General features: G+C 40.7%; 1 protein-coding gene across 2 annotated transcripts in view; it reads left to right on the forward strand.

Annotated features, from left to right (window-relative positions):
* Nucleotides 1-18,656, forward strand: part of LOC126215033 (PHD finger protein 14) — a 185,090-nt gene that overhangs the window by 145,856 nt on the left and 20,578 nt on the right. For both annotated transcript variants that reach the window (XM_049941664.1, XM_049941665.1), the window contains exon 16: nt 7,463-7,571. In XM_049941664.1, the coding sequence (XP_049797621.1) occupies nt 7,463-7,571 (109 nt within the window). The remainder of the gene's footprint in view (nt 1-7,462; nt 7,572-18,656) is intronic.

Consider the following 18,656-nt stretch of genomic DNA (forward strand, 5'->3'; position numbering starts at 1 on the left):
GCTCAGTATTTACAGCCGAGCTCTTCGCCTCGTATCAGGTCACGGAGTACACCTGGCGACACAGCCTTTTGAATTGCGTCCTCTGCTCAGACTCACTCAGTGCCCTTCAAAGTCTATGTGCGCTGTACACTGCCCATCTCTTAGTGCAGTGGGTCCAGGAAAACTGTCACTTGCTCACTTTTGGTGGAGCCAGTGTGATGCTTCTGTCGGTTCCAGGACACGTTGGTCTGCCAGGAAACGAGGCTGCTGATGCTGCTGCCGAGGCTGTAGTCCTCGTACCTCAGCCCACGAGTACCTCTATTCCCTCCAATGATATCTTTGTTGCCGTCCGTCAGGAGTTGGTGTCCCTGTGGCATTGCCAATGGTCCTCTCTTCACGGGAATAAGCTCCAGCTTATTAAGCCTCTCCCAGCAATGTGGACGACCTCCTCTCGGCCTTCCCGCCGAGGGGAAATTATTTTAACTCGGATGCCTATTGGGCACTGCATTTTTAGCCATCGTCATTTGCTAAATGGCACTCCCCTACCACTTTCTACACATTGCGCCCAAGTTTTAACTGTCCGCCACTTCCTGATGACTTCCTCTTTTTTTTAACCATTTACATTCCCACTCGGGTTTGCCATCTGATTTATCAGCTGTTTTACCAAATGACACGCGGGCTGTCGACCGCGTTTTACTTTTTATCCTCTGAAGCAGTATGGCGAAGGCCATTTAATTTTTAGTTTAGGACCTCCGTTTCTGTGTGGTGTCTTTTTTTAGCACTTTTTCCGCATTCCTGTTTCTATCAGTCTTCTATTATGTCAATTGGGACTGACGTATAGTCATTTAACTCCTCTCTGTGTTCGTGTTCTATAGTTTTTGACTTGGGAGCATATGACACCAGTTGTTTTTTCCACCCTAAAGCAAAACAAACAACAACAGACAGCAAAAGATCATTATTCACAGTGTTGAGAATGGTTGTGAAGTGAGGTCTGAGTGGGCTACGGTCAAATGGGCGATGCCTCAGGGATCAGTGTTGGGGCCACTCCTGTTCCCTATTTATATAAATGATATGCCCTCTAGTGTTATGGGCAACTGTAAAACATTTCTGTTTGCTGATGACATTAGCTTGGTAGTAAAGGATGTTGTGTACAGCATTGGCTCGGTTCAAATAGTGCAGTTCATGACCTAAGTTCATGGCTTGTAGATAATAAACTAACACTAAATAGTGTAAGACTCAGTTTTTGTAGTTTCTAACACACAATTCAACACAACCAAACATTTTAGTTTCACAGAATGGGCATATTGTTAGTGAAACTGAACAGTTCAAATTTCTAGGTGTTCAGTTAGATAGTAAACTGCTGTGGAAAGCCCACGTTCAAGATCTTGTTCAAATACTTAATGCTGCCATTTTTACTATTAGAACGGTATCTGAAGTAAGTGATCGTTTGACACGAAAATTAGTCTACTTTGCTTATTTCCATTCGCTTGTGTCATATGGTATTATATTTTGGTGTAACTCTTCCCATTCTAAAAGGATATTTTTGGCTCAGAAATGGACGGTTTGTGCAATAAGAGGTGTAAATTCGTGAACCTCTTGTCGACCCTGTTCACTAGTCTGAATATTTTGAGTTTCTTTATTGTCATTTCTTGTTAACAATATCAGCTTATTCCCAAGAATAAGCGGCTCTCACTCAGTTAATACTCGGTAGAAATCCAGTCTGCATTTGGATCACACTTCCTCAACTCTTGTGCAGAAAGGTGTTTAGTGCTGCATCCATTTTCAATAAGCAATCAAAAAAATTCGAAAATCTTAGCAGTAATCCATGCACTTTCAAATTGAAACTGAAGAGTTTCATCATGGGTCACTCCTCATGTTCTGTTGAGGAGTTCCTTGAAAAATTAAGCTGATTTTTATTTTATATTGTTAACTGCATTTACTTCAACTTATGGTTTGACTTTCTTTGGGTTCATAAACATTATATTTTTATCTGTTATTACTTTTATGTTGTAATTTCATGTAGGGACACATTCCATGACCTTGAAGATTTGCTCCTCAATTTGATCCTACAGAACTTGACGTGTAAAGAAAATAAAATAAAGGCACGCACAGTCAGTGGTTTCGGCCTTATCTCACAAGTAGGAGGCAGATGGTTGAAATTTCTAGTAAAGATACTAATAAAGTGAGATATGTCTTTGTTAACTGCTCATGTTTCTTAAAATAAAAAAAATAACTGCTCTCGGTAAATGAGCTAAAACTTCTCTCAGTTAATGAGCCCTCATCGTATGGGACTGACTTAATATGACTTAACAGGCTGTATAAAAGGGTAAATTCACAATGAGTTAGAAAAGAATTCACTTGTTACGATGTGTTGCAGTTTGTATCTTCAAATCTATGTTAGTTAATTCATATATCTAAAAACAAAGATGATGTGACTTACCGAACGAAAGTGCTGGCAGGTCGATAGACACACAAACAAACACAAACACACACACACAAAATTCAAGCTTTCGCAACAAACTGTTGCCTCATCAGAAAAGAGGGAAGGAGAGGGAAAGACGAAAGGATGTGGGTTTCAAGGGAGAGGGTAAGGACTCATTCCAATCCCGGGAGCGGAAAGACTTACCTTAGGGGGAAAAAAGGACAGGTATACACTCGCGCACACACACACATATCCATCCACAGGTATACAGACACAAGCAGACATATTTAATATGTTATTATTATGTTAAAATTGCTTAATTTCTGTGAACATTCATATTACTGGTTTCAGCATATTATTGCCATCTTCACATACGGTGATAATCCATAAACAGTTTCGTTGTGCTGTTTAAACTCTGGTTATGTGGGCACTAAACATCATGAAACAATGGAAAATCGGGAATGGAATAACAATAATACGACCCAAAGATTACATTTAACTGCCGTGCTCATTACACTCTGTCAATTCAGATGGTCGTTACAGTTTGTCAAGTCAGATAGTCGCAGTACCTTTGCTCTCTAAAAACACTAAATTGGCATATCATCCGTTTCTTTGGAAACATTGACCCATCAGTGTTAAATTTTCTTCTCTTGTTACTCAGTATGAGGGATGCTGAGGGACAGAAAGATACACACATTGAGAGAAGACTTAGATAGTTTATAATATCAGACAAAATTCTCCTTCAGATATAAGAAACCAGACACTGTACTGGAACGACCTTTTTAACATGGGATAACCTCATAATTTATCCAGACATTCATATCCAAGGTGACATACTTACTCTTCATCAGGTTGCAAGTTACATGCATAAAGATTCTGTATCACATACATCCAAGGCTAGTTTAATACTGACCATTTCTTGTACAGCCATGCTTTCCGAAGTTTGGTGTTAATCTATTGATGTACCAGGTAATTACTGATAATTTATCCAAACAAATTCTGAAACCATTCACATACGGATCCCTTGATTTTTCCCGACCCAAAGATTACATTTAACTGCCGTGCTCGTTACACTCTGTCAATTCAGATGGTCGTTACAGTCTGTCAAGTCAGATAGTCACAGTACCTTTGCTCTCTAAAAACACTAAATTGGCATATCATCTGTTTCTTTGGAAACATTGACCCATCAGTGTTAAATTTTCTTCTCTTATCAGAGAGATATTGGCCTATTACTCCACGATATTTCATATACTAGCACTTTTTTGTTGTAATTCATTTAATTTGTTTTTACCAGAGATCGTCGTCACTTCTGCACAGTTGAATGAATAGTCTCTGGTACAAAATATCGTATTTTCAAACAGAATGGAAATTGTATTTGAATTACAACATTCGCTTCACTGAAGTTTAAAAATGTTCTAACTCAAGATTGATTTTTTGTCACCAAAAAAATTAAGACTCCATTTGCTCGCTCTCTTGTGTCAACTTTTTGAATCCAAAGATAATGTTTATCTCCTCATCAGCATCAATTTCAATCTCATAATTAATTGTGAACCTTTGTAAACTGGCAACATTTTTTCCAGTGCCACTTTTTCAAAAAATTCTCTAGAATTTTTGAAATACATCAGAACATTGATATCTTCAAATCAACTTCAACAACTTCTCAAAAGTTTTATTTGGTCACAATGTGTGCAGTGTCATATAACATTATAACAAGATGAGGTTACAACTCTTGATCTTTCAAGACCTCAAGATCAACTGACTGTTTTTTCCATACAAATTTCACACACACACACACACACACACACACACTCGGACTGTCATCCCCAGGCACTAACGATTTTATGCGACCACATGATAAAAGAGACACTGTAATGATGTGATGTATATTTTATTGATATATTGTACAGAATTTTCGTGATGTACAGTACATATATGACTGGAGTTTACATGTCACGGCAAAACTGTTTGTGGACTGTCGTCACATCTGAAGGTGGCAATACTTTGCTGGAACTGGTAATGGCAGCAGTAATTAGCCAATCCCAATAGAAGTGTCAGGTATTTAAACTCACTTCATCACACAGATAATTTTTTTCACACCCGAATTCGTTGAACAGAAGTTTTATCCTTGAAAATAGTATCTGCAAGACACAAACATTCGGCCGATGCACCGACGTGTTTCTGTATGCAGTAATCAAATGAAAATAAACCGAGCACTTCAATTTACCGGGTGACAATTTGAAAGCAAAAATGGCTAAACTAAATTATGCTTGTGCTTCAAACGTTACACATATTTTTCCTCTCCAATCAGCTCTCAGCTGCATACTAAATTGATTTTTTTAAGAACACCTTATGTATTTTATACAACACTAGCAAACCTGGCAATGCTTTGCAGTTGCTAAATATATATGGGAGTTTTGATATATGCCCTAATGTCCTTCTCCCTCCTCTATCTGTCCACATCCCCCCCCCCCCTCCCCGCCCCACTGTTTAAACATCTCCTCCTCCTCCACATTTCCCATTAACATATACTGAATGGTCATTAGAGCATCGAATAAAAATTTGAAATAAGTGGTCAAAGAGCTTATCGAGACTATTGGTAATAGCGTATCCCCATTACATATTACATACATATTTATATATTAACAATGTTGTGAAAGTAGTTGCTGCAACCCATATAGCAGAGATGCTGAGTTGCAGGTAGGCACAAAGAGACTGTTTGCAAGTAAGCTTTCGGCCAAAGAGGCCTTCACCAAAAATAGACGAAATTTGCGTACTACACTCACACGAACGTGACTCGCAGTCACGTGACCAGATTCTCCATTTGCCGAGACCAGACTGTGAGCAGCAGTGCGTGATGGGAGAAGCGAGCAGGTGGTCGAGGTAAGGATGTGGTCGGTGTGGGGACAAGGGGGGGGGGGGGGGGGGGGGCGGAGCAGAGTAAGTGTGGGGGACAGTGAGTGCTACTCTTAGAGCATACAGGACCGAGGGTGGGATAACCCGGTGCAGCTTTTAGGGCGGGGGAAGGGATTCACGTAAGAGGAGGGAAGTAAAAAAAATTGTGGGTGCATTGGTGCAATAGAGGGCCGTGTAGTGCCGGAGTAGGAACACTGGAGGGGATAGGTGTGTAAGGACAGGTCGAGGCCAGGAGGGTTACAAAAACGTAGGATATACTGCAGGTATAGTTCCCACCTGCGCAGTTCAGAAAAGCTGGTGTCAGTAGGAAGAATCCAGATATCACAGGCTCCGAAGCAGTCATCGAAATGAAGAACGTCGTGTTGGGCAGCGTGCTGTGCGACCGGGCAGTCCGGCTGCCTCTCGGCCACAGTTTGTCGGCAGACGTAGGTTTTGTGTTAGCAGAAGAGCCAACACCGTGTTACGGGTGGAGGCCGAAATGCACGTGTTTTAGCTCAGGCAGGCTGGTGTGAGGAGGGAAGAACTATAGTGACGTGAGGTGTGGAACATGACAAGGAATGAGAATTCAGAAAGCAGACGTAATTAGTTTGATACTTAACTTTAATCCATTAATGATGAACGTCGCTCTTGACGGTACGTGATCCACAATATTATCTGTTCAGAATTCATTCTAATTACTGAATATGGCGCCTTGCTAGGTCGTAGCAAATGACGTAGCTGAAGGCTATGCTAAACTGTCGTCCCTGCAAATGAGAGCGTATGTAGTCAGTGAACCATCGCTAGCAAAGTCGGCTGTACAACTGGGGCGAGTGCTAGGGAGTCTCTCTAGACCTGCCGTGTAGCGGCGCTCGGTCTGCAATCACTGATAGTGGCGACACGCGGGTCCGACGTATACTAACGGACCGTGGCCGATTTAAAGGCTACCACCTAGCAAGTGCGGTGTCTGGTGGTGACACCACAGTACGTCGTGACAGACAGCTCGTCGGCTGTCGTCCTCACGTAGAATGCGGAACAGTGATTGCAACTTGGCTGGTAGATCGTGTGATCGGATTCACAGCTAGCCCCGACTTTGACGCAATAGGTGATGCTCGTGACTGGACCGGAATAGGTGGTGGTGGGAGGATGTGCGGGGTTTGGTGGGTGGCGGAATACCAGTGTGGGAGGGGTGGGAAGTATTTTGGCAGCACATTCCTCATTTTAGGGCTCCTTTCCTCAACTTTCATTAGTCATTTTCCTTACACACCAACCCCCTTCCTGTTCCCATTCCAGCATTATACAGTCTTCTATTCCATTAATGCGCACACAGTTTTTTTATTTCTCTCATTCCCCCCCCCCCTTTCCCCCTCCCCACTGCCCCTAGCTGCCCTGCCCTCTCCCCACCTCATCCATGTATGCTTCCGCAAGCAGCACTTACCATCTACAACCCCTACCCTGGTATCCCCCCGTCACACATTGCCACGTGCAGTCGGGCCTCAACAGCCGACGACTAGTCGTGCGTGTGCGAGTTGCATTTGCGTGAGTGTGTCTATTTCCGAAGAAGATCTTTTTTGCCAAAAGCTTACTTGGCTGACAGTCTTTTTGTTGTGCTTATCAGCAACTCTCAGCATCTCCACTATATGTTGAGTAGCAACTATCCTTTTCATAATATTATCATTATTCCATCCCGGATTTTCTTTTGTTTGATATGTATATATTACATATATTTTAAAAAAAGTAGTCTATGTCCATCTGAATGTTCATTAGAGTATTGTGTAACCATTTGTAGTAATTTGATAAGAACTTTTTGAAATTTTTGCTAAGAAGAACTTGGTAACTTGTCTCGGTACACAAGTATAGATATTTTTTTTTTTTTTTTTTTAAGAACACTGTTTACACTTTAATTGTAATATTTGTATCGACAGTGGAACACCTAATTCTGCTTTTTGTTTGTTACTGTGTATAACAGGTCTTTAACATATAATGACATTCCGGAAAGAATATTCGACCTGATGTTTGTATTTTCGTGAATGATGTCTCCCGGACATAAATTTGTGAATATAGGACATTTCAGTGAGATATAATTGAATAATCGCTAAAAACATTAAATATATATGTCGGTTTGATTGCATCTCGGCTAAATTGTGTATCTCATTTACATTTTTCCCACAGATGTGACGAGTGCCTCAAGTGTTTCCATTTCACGTGCCTGGACCCGCCGGTGAAGAAGTCACCGAAGAGGCGTGGGTACTCTTGGCACTGTGCCGATTGTGACCCAACGGTAAGCTCGTAGTTTGCTAACAAGCCGATATTGCTGTGAAATTTTGTAATCTAGTTTTATTATTGCAACGGCAGCAGTTTCCCGTGGATGCAAAATGGCAGCACGGGCCTTTGGATCGCAGTTGTGACAATTTATAGTTCCTCAGTATATTTTTGATAGAATTTTGGTGAAGGAAGACTGGATGCAATTGACAGTTTGCAAATTTGTCGCCGATTACCCTTCACGAAATGGCACAAAAAGTGGTAGAGGAGACACTCTTCGATTGCCACTTCTCGCTACACCGTTCGCTATGTACGAAACCTGTTTCCATTTCTATTCGAGGCCTTAATTCTATTTTGTTTTTATTTGCAAATAATACTTGTGGAGAGCTGAGCAGAGTGATTCATTGGGAAATGGCAGATGTATTGTCTGTAGGTGGATTTGGAGGATATGGGAGCAGTCTTATTTAGGTTCTCCACTAAATAAACTGTGTTACACATTCCTAAAGAAGGTAGTACTGGTCAGAATTAAATGGAAAGTTCCTATAATGATATGCCTGGAAACCAATGCCTGCTGAAATATTGGCCAATCTGTCCTCTTGCTCTCATCTGTCTGTTATATAGGAGCAGACATTGTAGGCAGTGCCACCTGTGGTTACCAAACATCCTGATGCATCCTTCCACCGTTCTTCACAGTGACTCGTGTACTCGGCCAGTTCTGTTTAGATCGAGCCGTGCGCATAGGTCATACGCTCCTGTAACGTCTGCCAGTTGTCTGTGGGTTGGGCATACACAGATGCCTGTAAATGTCCCGCAATCAGAAAAGTAACTGATGTACGGTCAGTGAACGGTGAGCTGTGTGACGGGATCTGCTCGACCACTAAATATCGGGATGAGATGCTGTCACACAGTCTGTAGAAAATGGGGTCATATCTTACCGTTTACTGACTGTGGTCGTTGTCTTTATGTGCAGGTAACATTCTCCAGTAGTGCCGGTAACTCACTGCGCAGAAGTTGTCGGTGTGTGTCATCTGTCAAATCTGTTTGATAAAGTATTCGGCCCTAAGATTCTGTCATTGACCATTCCCGTCCGTACGTCAATACTGGAGTGATCCCGATGCCTCACCTTCGCGATCTCGTGAGCATTTCTCTTTGTCCACACGCAAGTGTTGTGGTAATTTATTATTTCGTCTCTTGTGAATCTTCCCTTGACTATAAATGAAATGCAGGCTGTGAACTGTGGATCTTAAACGACCCATGTCCAAGTATTGGTTTCCAGGCATATCATTATAGGAACTTTTCTTGTAGTTTTGACCAATACTAGCTCCTGACACATTGTTTAAAAAACAGTTTGTGTATTGCCAGTTTCACTAAACAACTATTGCCGAGTTCCTTCCAAAGACGCAGACCAGGTAGCCGGTATTCTCACCTCTCCCTCTGCAGCTGATTGAGGTGGCACAGTGGTAACACACACACTGGACTGCATTCGGGAGGGCAGTAGTTCGAATCTGTGTCTGGCTGATCCTCCAGATTTCAGTTTTCCGCAGTTCCCCAAATCCTTCGAGGCAGATGCTGGAGTAACCTACCCGAGTTGAAACGGCCAATTTTGTTTACTGTCTTTACGCATTCTCGTTGTCAATGGGACATTAAACCCTAATCTTCTGTACTGCCTTCTCCTTCCACTGCAACAGCTTTGGGATCGACTTTTTAAAACCGTCTGTAACGTAGTGTAGGTTCTGCATCTACATCTACATCCATACTCCGCAAGCCACCTGACGGTGTGTGACGGAGGGTCGGTATGCCTCTGTGTGGGCTGTAATCTCTCTGATTTTATCCTCACGGTCTCTTCGCGAGATATACGTAGGAGGGAGCAATATACTGCTCGACTCCTCGGTGAAGGTATGTTCTCGAAACTTAAACAAAAGCCCCTACCGAACTACTGATCGTCTCTCCTGCAGAGTCTTCCACAGGAGTTTATCTATCATTTCTACATCTACATCTACATTTATACTCCGCAAGCCACCCAACGGTGCGTGGCGGAGGGCACTTTACGTGCCACTGTCATTACCTCCCTTTGCTGTTCCAGTTGCGTATGGTTCGCGGGAAGAACGACTGTCTGAAAGCCTCCGTGCGCCCTCTAATCTCTCATTCATGATCTCCTCGGGAGGTATAAGTAGGGGGAAGCAATATATTCGATACCTCATCCAGAAACGCACTCTCTCAAAACCTGGACAGCAAGATACACCGCGATGCCGAGCGCCTCTCTTGCAGACTCCGCCACTCGAGTTTGCTAAAACATCTCCGTAACGCTATCACGGTTACCAAATAACACTGTGACGAAATGCGCCGCTCTTCTTTGGATCTTCTCTATCTCCTCCGTCAACCCGATCTGGTACGGATCCCACACTGATGAGCAATACTCGAGTATAGGTCGAACGAGTGTTTTGTTAGCCACCTCCTTTGTTGATGGACTACATTTTCGAAGGACTCTCCCAATGAATCTCAACCTGGTACCCGCCTTACCAACAATTAATTTTATATGATCATTCCACTTCAAATCTTTCCGCACGCATACTCCCATATATTTTACAGAAGTAACTGCTACCAGTGTTTGTTCCCCTATCATATAATCATACAATAAAGGATCCTTCTTTCCGTAATGCTTTCGCGATTACTAAATGATCCTGTAACGAAGCACGCTGCTCTCTGTTGGATCTTCTGTATCTCTTCTGTCAGCCCTATCTGGTACAGATCCCACACCACTGAGCAGTATACAAGCAGTGGGCGAGCAACTGTACTGTAACCTACTTCCTTTTTTTTCGGACTGCATTTCCTTAGGATTCTTCCAATGAATCTCATTCTGGCATCTGCTTTATCGACGATCAACTTTATATGATCATTCCATTTTAAATCACTCCTAATGCCTACTCTCAGATAATTAATGGAATTAACTGCTTCCAGTTGCTGACCTGCTATTTTGTAGCTAAATGATAAGGGATCTATCTTGCAATGTATTCGCGGCACATTACACTTGTCTACATTGAGATTCAATTGCCATTCCCTGCACCAGGTTAGGGACCCAGATGTCGTCACAACCTACATCCATTCACTATGATGGGCCCCCATTTGTGAATTTCAAAATTGATGCATAGCGTAGTGATTAAGTTGCTCGGCTCCTGTGATAAAGATCCCGGGTTTGTGTCCTGTCGGCTGCTATCTACCTTTTTTTAAATATATTTATCGAAATAACTGTCATTGCGATTTTTATAAACTAATTGTTTTGAATATAAGGTTTTTACTTCTAATCCTTTGCCGTGTCATTTTAATTGTATTAATTTTTTATTTACCCTCTGTATTCCTTCCTTTTAACCTTTTTCATTTGGAATCTTTGTACGATTTCAGTTATTTTTATTTATCTCTCGTAATATTTAAAAACATAAATTCTTCTCACATCATGAATAAAATAATTCAGACAAAGGTGTAGGGCAATGAGGATTTTATAAGTAAAACAAAATTTGAGCAAAGTGGGTAGAACAACTGCAATAATGTGACTGTTCTTGTTGTTGCTGTCTTCAGTCCTGAGACTGGTTTAATGCAGCTCTCCATGCTACTCTATCCTGTGCAAGCTTCTTCATCTCCCAGTACCTACTGCAGCCTACATCCTTCTGAATCTGCTTAGTGTATTCATCTCTTTGTCTCCCTGTTCGATTTTTACCCTCCACGCTGCCCTCCAATACTAAATTGGTGATCCCTTGATGCCTCAGAACATGTCCTACCAACCGGTCCCTTCTTCTAGTCAAGTTATGCCACAAACTCCTCTCCTCCCCAATCCTATTCAATACCTCCTCATTAGTTATGTGATCTACCCTTCTAATCTTCAGCATTCTTCTGTAGCACCACATTTCGAAAGCTTCTATTCTCTTCTTGTCTGAACTATTTATCGTCCACGTTTCACTTCCATACATGGCTACACTCCATACAAATACTTTCAGAAACGACTTCCTGACACTTAAATCTATACTCCATGTTAACAAATTTCTCTTCTTCAGAAACGATTTCCTTGCCATTGCCAGTCTACATTTTATATCCTCTCTACTTTGACCATCATCAGTTATTTTGCTTCCCAAATAGCAAAACTCCTTTACTACTTTAAGTGTCTCATTTCCTAATCTAATTCCCTCAGCATCACCCGATTTAATTCGACTACATTCCATTAACCTTGTTTTGCTTTTGTTGATGTTCATCTTATATCCTCCTTTCAAGACACTGTCCATTCCATTCAACTGCTCTTCCAAGTCCTTTGCTGTCTCTGACAGAATGTGACTAGAAATATAAAATAGTGAAATGAAAGAAACTGAAGTAAATTCACACAGCCAAAGACTCCAAATGAAGGCAAAATGGGAGCGAATAACAAGTTTTGCGATGATTAAAGTGATGCAGCAAAGGCTTACAAATGAAAAAGTAATTACATTCAACCCAATTAATTGAATAAAGATAGTGATTACTTTTTTGTCAGTTAGTCACAAATGAGAGCCAGCTAGGGTGAAAGAATGCAGGGTACGGTATCTGGGACGGGCGGCCTAAGCTGCACCAGTGTACAGGCGGTGTCAAAAAAGTGAGTGCTACCTCTGGGGAGCTCTCCTAGTAAGTTCTCGACACACTCATATTGCGGTTCTTGCTGAGTGTGGTGAACATCAGCCAGGTTTGTGGGCGTATCGATCAGGCGTGTATCTGACCCCACATTTCACCCCAAAGACGGTTGACAAGGTTCAGGTGAGACACTACCTGACTTAACTAGGCCAAATGTCGAAAAGGATTATGAAATTGCAGCTATAAAAATTACTCCGTTCGACCTGGTTATTGCTACAGTTTACCGATCACCGTCCGGGAATTTTGAACTTTTCTTAAACAAAATGGAGTCATTGCTAAATAAAGTAAATAAAATGGATTGTGAATTGATAATCTGTGGTGACTTCAATATTGACTTCCTCACGAATAGTGGAAATAGGGAGACCATTTTGAACCTTGCAACGTCCTACAATTTAAAGGCTGAAGTAGAAGCAGCTACCCGAGTATCAGATACTTGTCAAACAGCTCTTGATCAGTTTCTAGTAAAGAAGGGTTTACACAACACGTCACAAAAAATTTTCAGTGCAGGTTTTAGTGATCATCTTGCTCAAATATTAAGCATAAAAGTACAAGGTAGTATTATTAACAACACGTCTTTTAGAACAGCATATCGAAGCTATAATCGGCATAATGCGAACTACTTCAACAACTTATTACAAAAAGAAAAATGGCTAGGAGTGTACAAAATGAACGATATAAATGAAAAATTCAACACTTTCATTGATACATTAACCCATTTCTTTGAACTTGCATTCCCACTGAAAACATTACCGTATTTACTCGAATCTAAGCCGCACTTTTTTTCCGGTTTTTGTAATCCAAAAAACCGCCTGCGACTTAGAATTGAGTGCAAAGTAAGCGGAAGTTCTGAAAAATGTTGGTAGGTGCCGCCACAATTAACTTCTGCCGTCGAATGTATGTAGCGCTACACAGTCACAAAGATAAATACTGGCGGGGGGGGGGAAAAAAAAAAAAAAGTGGAAGACGAGCTTTTCTTCTCTGCCTCGAGATTTGACCACTGCATTTTCGTACATTATCCAACGAAGTAAATACAAATTCCGTATTCTCCATCTTTGAATGTAGCAGCATTTCAATGTACTTCGAAAATCCGACTGGCAAGACTGTTCGGGATGGCCAACTCTACGTTCTGAATTTTTTCCTACCTGTGAGAAGAAATGGTTCCTTACAGGAACTTTTATGAATTGTGAATCACATGCAGTATTCTCTTCACCATAAGAGTAATACGAATATAAACATTTTGCCGTGTATTCTTTCGTGTCTGCTGCTAACTCATTTAAATCCTGTCTGCCTAATAAACTACAAAACTAGAGTGAGACAACAGCAAACGCGGAAGAATATACATATCGTGTCATGTTTATATTCGTATTATTCTTATGCCTAATAGTGATACAGTCAGAAATGAAGCACGGCAATTGACTAGATTTTTAAATCTAAGATGACTCTAATTTCAGTGCAGAGTCTAATGTACTAAAGAGGTGTCTGCAAAGATTTTCAAATGGAGAAAAATTTTCACTAAACTCTCGTTCAGAACATCTTCTATCATACACTGTATATTATTTGGTTCTTGTTGATCATTATCAAAGAAATCAGCAGTGTAAGTAACAACAAATAGCAGTCTCTTACCATTGTTTCACTAATGAGGCGATTCCTCTCTCTCTCCCTCTTTTTTTTTTTTTTAAATTGGCGGTAGCGTGCACAAAAGCAAGCCATGCCCCATGCCGCGAGTTGCGACAGGTCGTAAACACTCATTATCAGAATGCGACAAACAATGCATGACACAGTACAACAACACATTTTCAGCTTAGAGTGATGTAAACACCTGTAACAAAGAGAACGACACTTATCAGATCAAAGAAAAATAAGCAATCAATTCAAACCAGACGAAGTATGCGAAAAAGGAAGGGTACCCGTATAAATACGGACGGAGCACTTGACGCATAGCAATGGCTGCCTGGTAAAGCTTAACTGCTAAGCTTATGACTCGAACCAAACTACTGTAGCTGGATCATCATTCATTCGACCTAAATTGTGTCTCATATTACAATGGACCAAATTTGTTTCGATTTGGAGGTGCGACCTAAAACTTTTGTCTCCCCCTGAATTTCGAGTCTCAAATTTCAGGTGCGGCTTAGACTCGGGAAAAATTTTTTTCCTTCATTTCAAGTCTCATTTTTCAGATGCGGCTTAGATTCGAGTGCGGCTTAGATTTGAGTAAATACGGTAACCGTACGGGGAAACTCTAGAACAAACAGCTGGATCACAAAGGGAATAAGGGTCTCATGCCAGAAGAAAAGACTACTTCATGAAATATGTAACTCAAAAAATTCCTCACCTGTAGTACGCGCATACTATAAAAAATACTCCAAAATATTAAAAAAAGTAATAAAAGCAGCAAAAATAATGCATAATGATGAAATCATTTATAATTCAGCTAATAAATCAAAGGCTATGTGGAGTGTTATAAAAAAAGAATGTGGAGAATACAGGCAACCTTGGAAAAATATAACACTATCACACAAAAATAAGAAAGTAACAAACCCCTTAGAAGTAGCCAACACATTTAACAACTTTTTCACAGGTGTTGCTGAAAATATGTTACAATCAAACTTTAAGAGCATCCAGGCAAATGAATATAAAATAAGTGCATGTAGAGGATCAATGTACATCAGTTCTGTTTCACACGATGAAGTAGCTAAAGCAATAAAAGGACTAAATTCCAAATCGGCAGGTATTGATGGTATACCTGCAACAATGTTAAAGAAGAGCGCATCAAACCTAATTGAAGTACTCACACATTTATGCGACTGCTCACTTCAGGCAGACACTTTCCCAGATGTGTTGAAAACATCAAAAGTTATCCCTGTGTATAAAAAAAGGGGATAAAGACACTGTAAATAACTACAGACCCATCACAATTTCCTCCTGCATCTCTAAAGTACTGGAAAAAGTTATGTATGAGAAACTTATGAAATTTATAAATAAAAACAGCATCCTATGTAATGAACAACATGGATTCAGAAATAAGAGGTCAACGACAACTGCTGTCTATGAGTGCATCAGTTCCATCCTAAACCTGATGGACAAAAAACAGGAAACAATAGGAGTCTTTATTGACTTGTCAAAAGCTTTTGACATGGTGGGCCATAAAATTCTGCTATCAAAGCTAGAAAGATATGGTATTCGAGGTCTGTCCAACAAGTGGATCAGTTCCTTCCTGACTAACCGTAAGCAGGCAGTCTGCATCAAGCACACAAATATTGAACTAAAAACTGTATCTAATCACTTATCTGACTATAAACAAATAAAATGTGGTGTACCCCAAGGATCCGTATTGGGACCCCTTCTGTTTCTTCTGTACATAAATGATCTAAGCTTAAATATTGATGCACACAAATCAATCATATTTGCAGATGACACCACGATTCTATTAAAAGGAGACGACGATGAACAGTTACAGCAGACAGTAAACACGGTCACGAAACAACTTAGCAGCTGGGCACAGAGTAATCAGCTTGTAATAAACAGTAAGAAAACTGTTGCTCTAAAATTCCACAGTGTTCCTAACAAGGACATGTTTATCCCATCAGTCTCTATCAATGACGAACCAGTTGGTAACAGTACTGAAACCAAATTCTTAGGCCTTTGGCTGCAGAGTAACATCAGATGGAATAAGCATATTGAATATCTCAATGCAGAACTGAGCAAAACATGTTATCTTCTTTGTTCATTAAAATCATGCTGTAGTGAGAAAACAGTATTGAATGCATATCGTGCGTACTTTCATTCTCGTCTTAGATATGGGGTCACCTTCTGGGGAAACTCTAAAATAGCTAATAGCACTGTTAAACTACAAAAAAGGGCCATTAGAATCTTGTTTGGGTGCAAGCCTAGAGACTCTTGTAAACCCCTGTTTACAAAACAGAAACTTACGTATGACTCAAATCAGCACAGCACTGTGCCAAAAAGGTACTTTTCACATGGGAGTTAAGCTTTATAACAAACTTCCTGAAAACATAAAAGCTATCACTGAAGTCAATACATTTGGAAAATCTCTAAAGTCATATTTACAGCATCACTGCGTTTACTCCATTGAAGAATATTTAAATTTATGAAATGTGTTATATAAATACTTATGTGTAAAGTGTATTACTGTAAGCTTAAATATGTATGCCTTGAAATTACTTTCAGCCTGTATATTTCTAACTTGACTGGTCCAATGTCTTATGCATAAGCTGCTATGTAGACAACAGGACCAATAAAAAAAAAAATACAATCAGTACAGCGATTTTCTTAGAACACAGATGCCGTAGCCTTACTTTTGTGGACTGGAGCATTGTTGTGATAACAAAGAAAAAGTTAAATTTGAAACTGTTAGAATAGTATGAGAAGCACACTATGTAAGTACTTGTGACTTTCTTCCTCTGAACCTAAGGTAATAGTCAGAGTGTAAACTAGGAGAAACAACTAGAAATGACTGTAGAAAATCTGGATGTATATTTATTCTTTTTAGCGGTGGTAGTGGTGGCAATCTTCGGACCGAAACTTTTGATGCAGCTCTCCGTGCTAGTTTATGCTGTACAAGCCTCTTCAGCTGCAAACAACTATCGCACATCACATCCGTTTGAACTTGCTTACTGTAGTCGAGTCTTGGTCTGGCTCTCCAATTTTTTACCCCCTCCAATGCCAGATTAACCATTCCTTGATGTGTCAACCCTCTGCAAAGCACTGTAAACTGTGTGACAGAGAGTACCTTTCATCGTACTATATTCTGAGGTTACTTCTCAATCTGTTCAGTGAAGGACTGTGGGAAGAATTGACTGTTCCTATAGTTCTTGTCTGATTGTATCTGCACAATCCCTGCAAGACTGAAGGATATTAACAGTTTCACCCAAAGAACAGTTCTCAAAGTTTTCTGAATAGTAGTCACAAGACGTGTGGCATCTTTTTTCAGGTGTCTGCCCCCTTGAAATTTCCATTACACTCTCCCACTATTTGAATGAACTCGTGTATTTCAACCGCCTTTCTCTGTAGGGACAAGACGTGTTCTGTCGGCCCTACCCGATAGGGATCCCACAATTCCCCGTATCTGACTGCCAAATTGTAGCCTGCCGTTAAGTGAACCTGTGTTGTCATTAAACTGAAAATGCTCACACATTGTAATGCTGTCATTTACTGTAGAGTTGAGGCATTACAACGATCAGTATGCGTACTGCTCGTCCCCTCTCTTAATGTTGCCACCATTCTGGAGATCTGAGAACTTTTCATTGAGGGGATAGTTTTCTCTGTGCATAATTTTTTGGATAGAGTGCTACAGGTAAACACAGCATCTGCACGTAAACCGTGTTGCAGCATCTCTACATCTACATCTACACCTACATCCGTGCTCTGCAAGCCACCAGAAAGTACGTGACAGAGGGTACGTTCCACTGTACCAGTTATTGGGTTTTTTTCCCATACTGTTGACGTTTGGAGCAGAGGAAGTGTGATCGAATGCCTCTGTGTGCTGTAGTTAATCTCGTCCTCACACTCACCGAGTGAGCAACACGTAGGGGGCTGTAGGATATTCCCAGAGACACCATCCAAAGCCAGTTCTCAAAACTTTGTTAGTAGACTTTCTCGGGATAGTTTACGTCTGTCTTTGATAGTCTGCAAGTTCAGTTTCTTCGGTTCACTGTAACACTCTCTCGTGGGTCCAATGAACCTGTGACCATTCGTACAGTCCAGTATTCAACCGATAAACCGATGTCTACCACCTGCTCTATCCACAACTGAGCTCGTGTGATATTACATTTGATATCCCTAGAAAGTTTTACACACAGGTATTTGTACGAGTTGGCTATTATAGTCACAGGACAGTGCATTTTTCCGTTTTGTGAAGTGCACAATTCTACATGTCTGAACATTTGCCAATCTTTGCACCACTTTGAAATCTAGTCAACTCTGACCGAATATTTATGGAGCTTCTTTCAGACGGTACTTCATTATAGATCACTGGATCATCTGCAAAAAGCCTGGCATTACTATCAATCGTGTCTGTAAGATTGTTAATATACAACACGAAGAACAAGGGTCCCAACACATTTGTACTTTTGACAAGAAGTGTAAGTGTGACACCGAGCCAAATACTTTTTGGAAATGGAGAAATACTGCATCTACACGACTCCCTCGATCCAAACCTTTCAGTACGTCACACGGGAAAAGTGCGAGTCGGATTTCACGCGATCGATGTTTTACGAATCCTCGCTATATGCGTGGAGGAGGTCATTCTGTTTGAGATACCTCATTATGTTTAAACTCGTAATTATTTTGATTAAGAATTAGTTTGTATCATATTTTATTTCAATTCCACAACAAATCAGTGTCAAAGACATTGGACAGTAGTTTTGTGGATACTCCTCCAGCACCTATCACCTTTGTCCCACCTACACTTGTAGAGAGATATTTTATTGTCTTTATT

The sequence above is a fragment of the Schistocerca nitens genome, chromosome 12 (genome assembly GCF_023898315.1).
Source record: "Schistocerca nitens isolate TAMUIC-IGC-003100 chromosome 12, iqSchNite1.1, whole genome shotgun sequence".
Classification (NCBI taxonomy): domain Eukaryota; kingdom Metazoa; phylum Arthropoda; class Insecta; order Orthoptera; family Acrididae; genus Schistocerca; species Schistocerca nitens.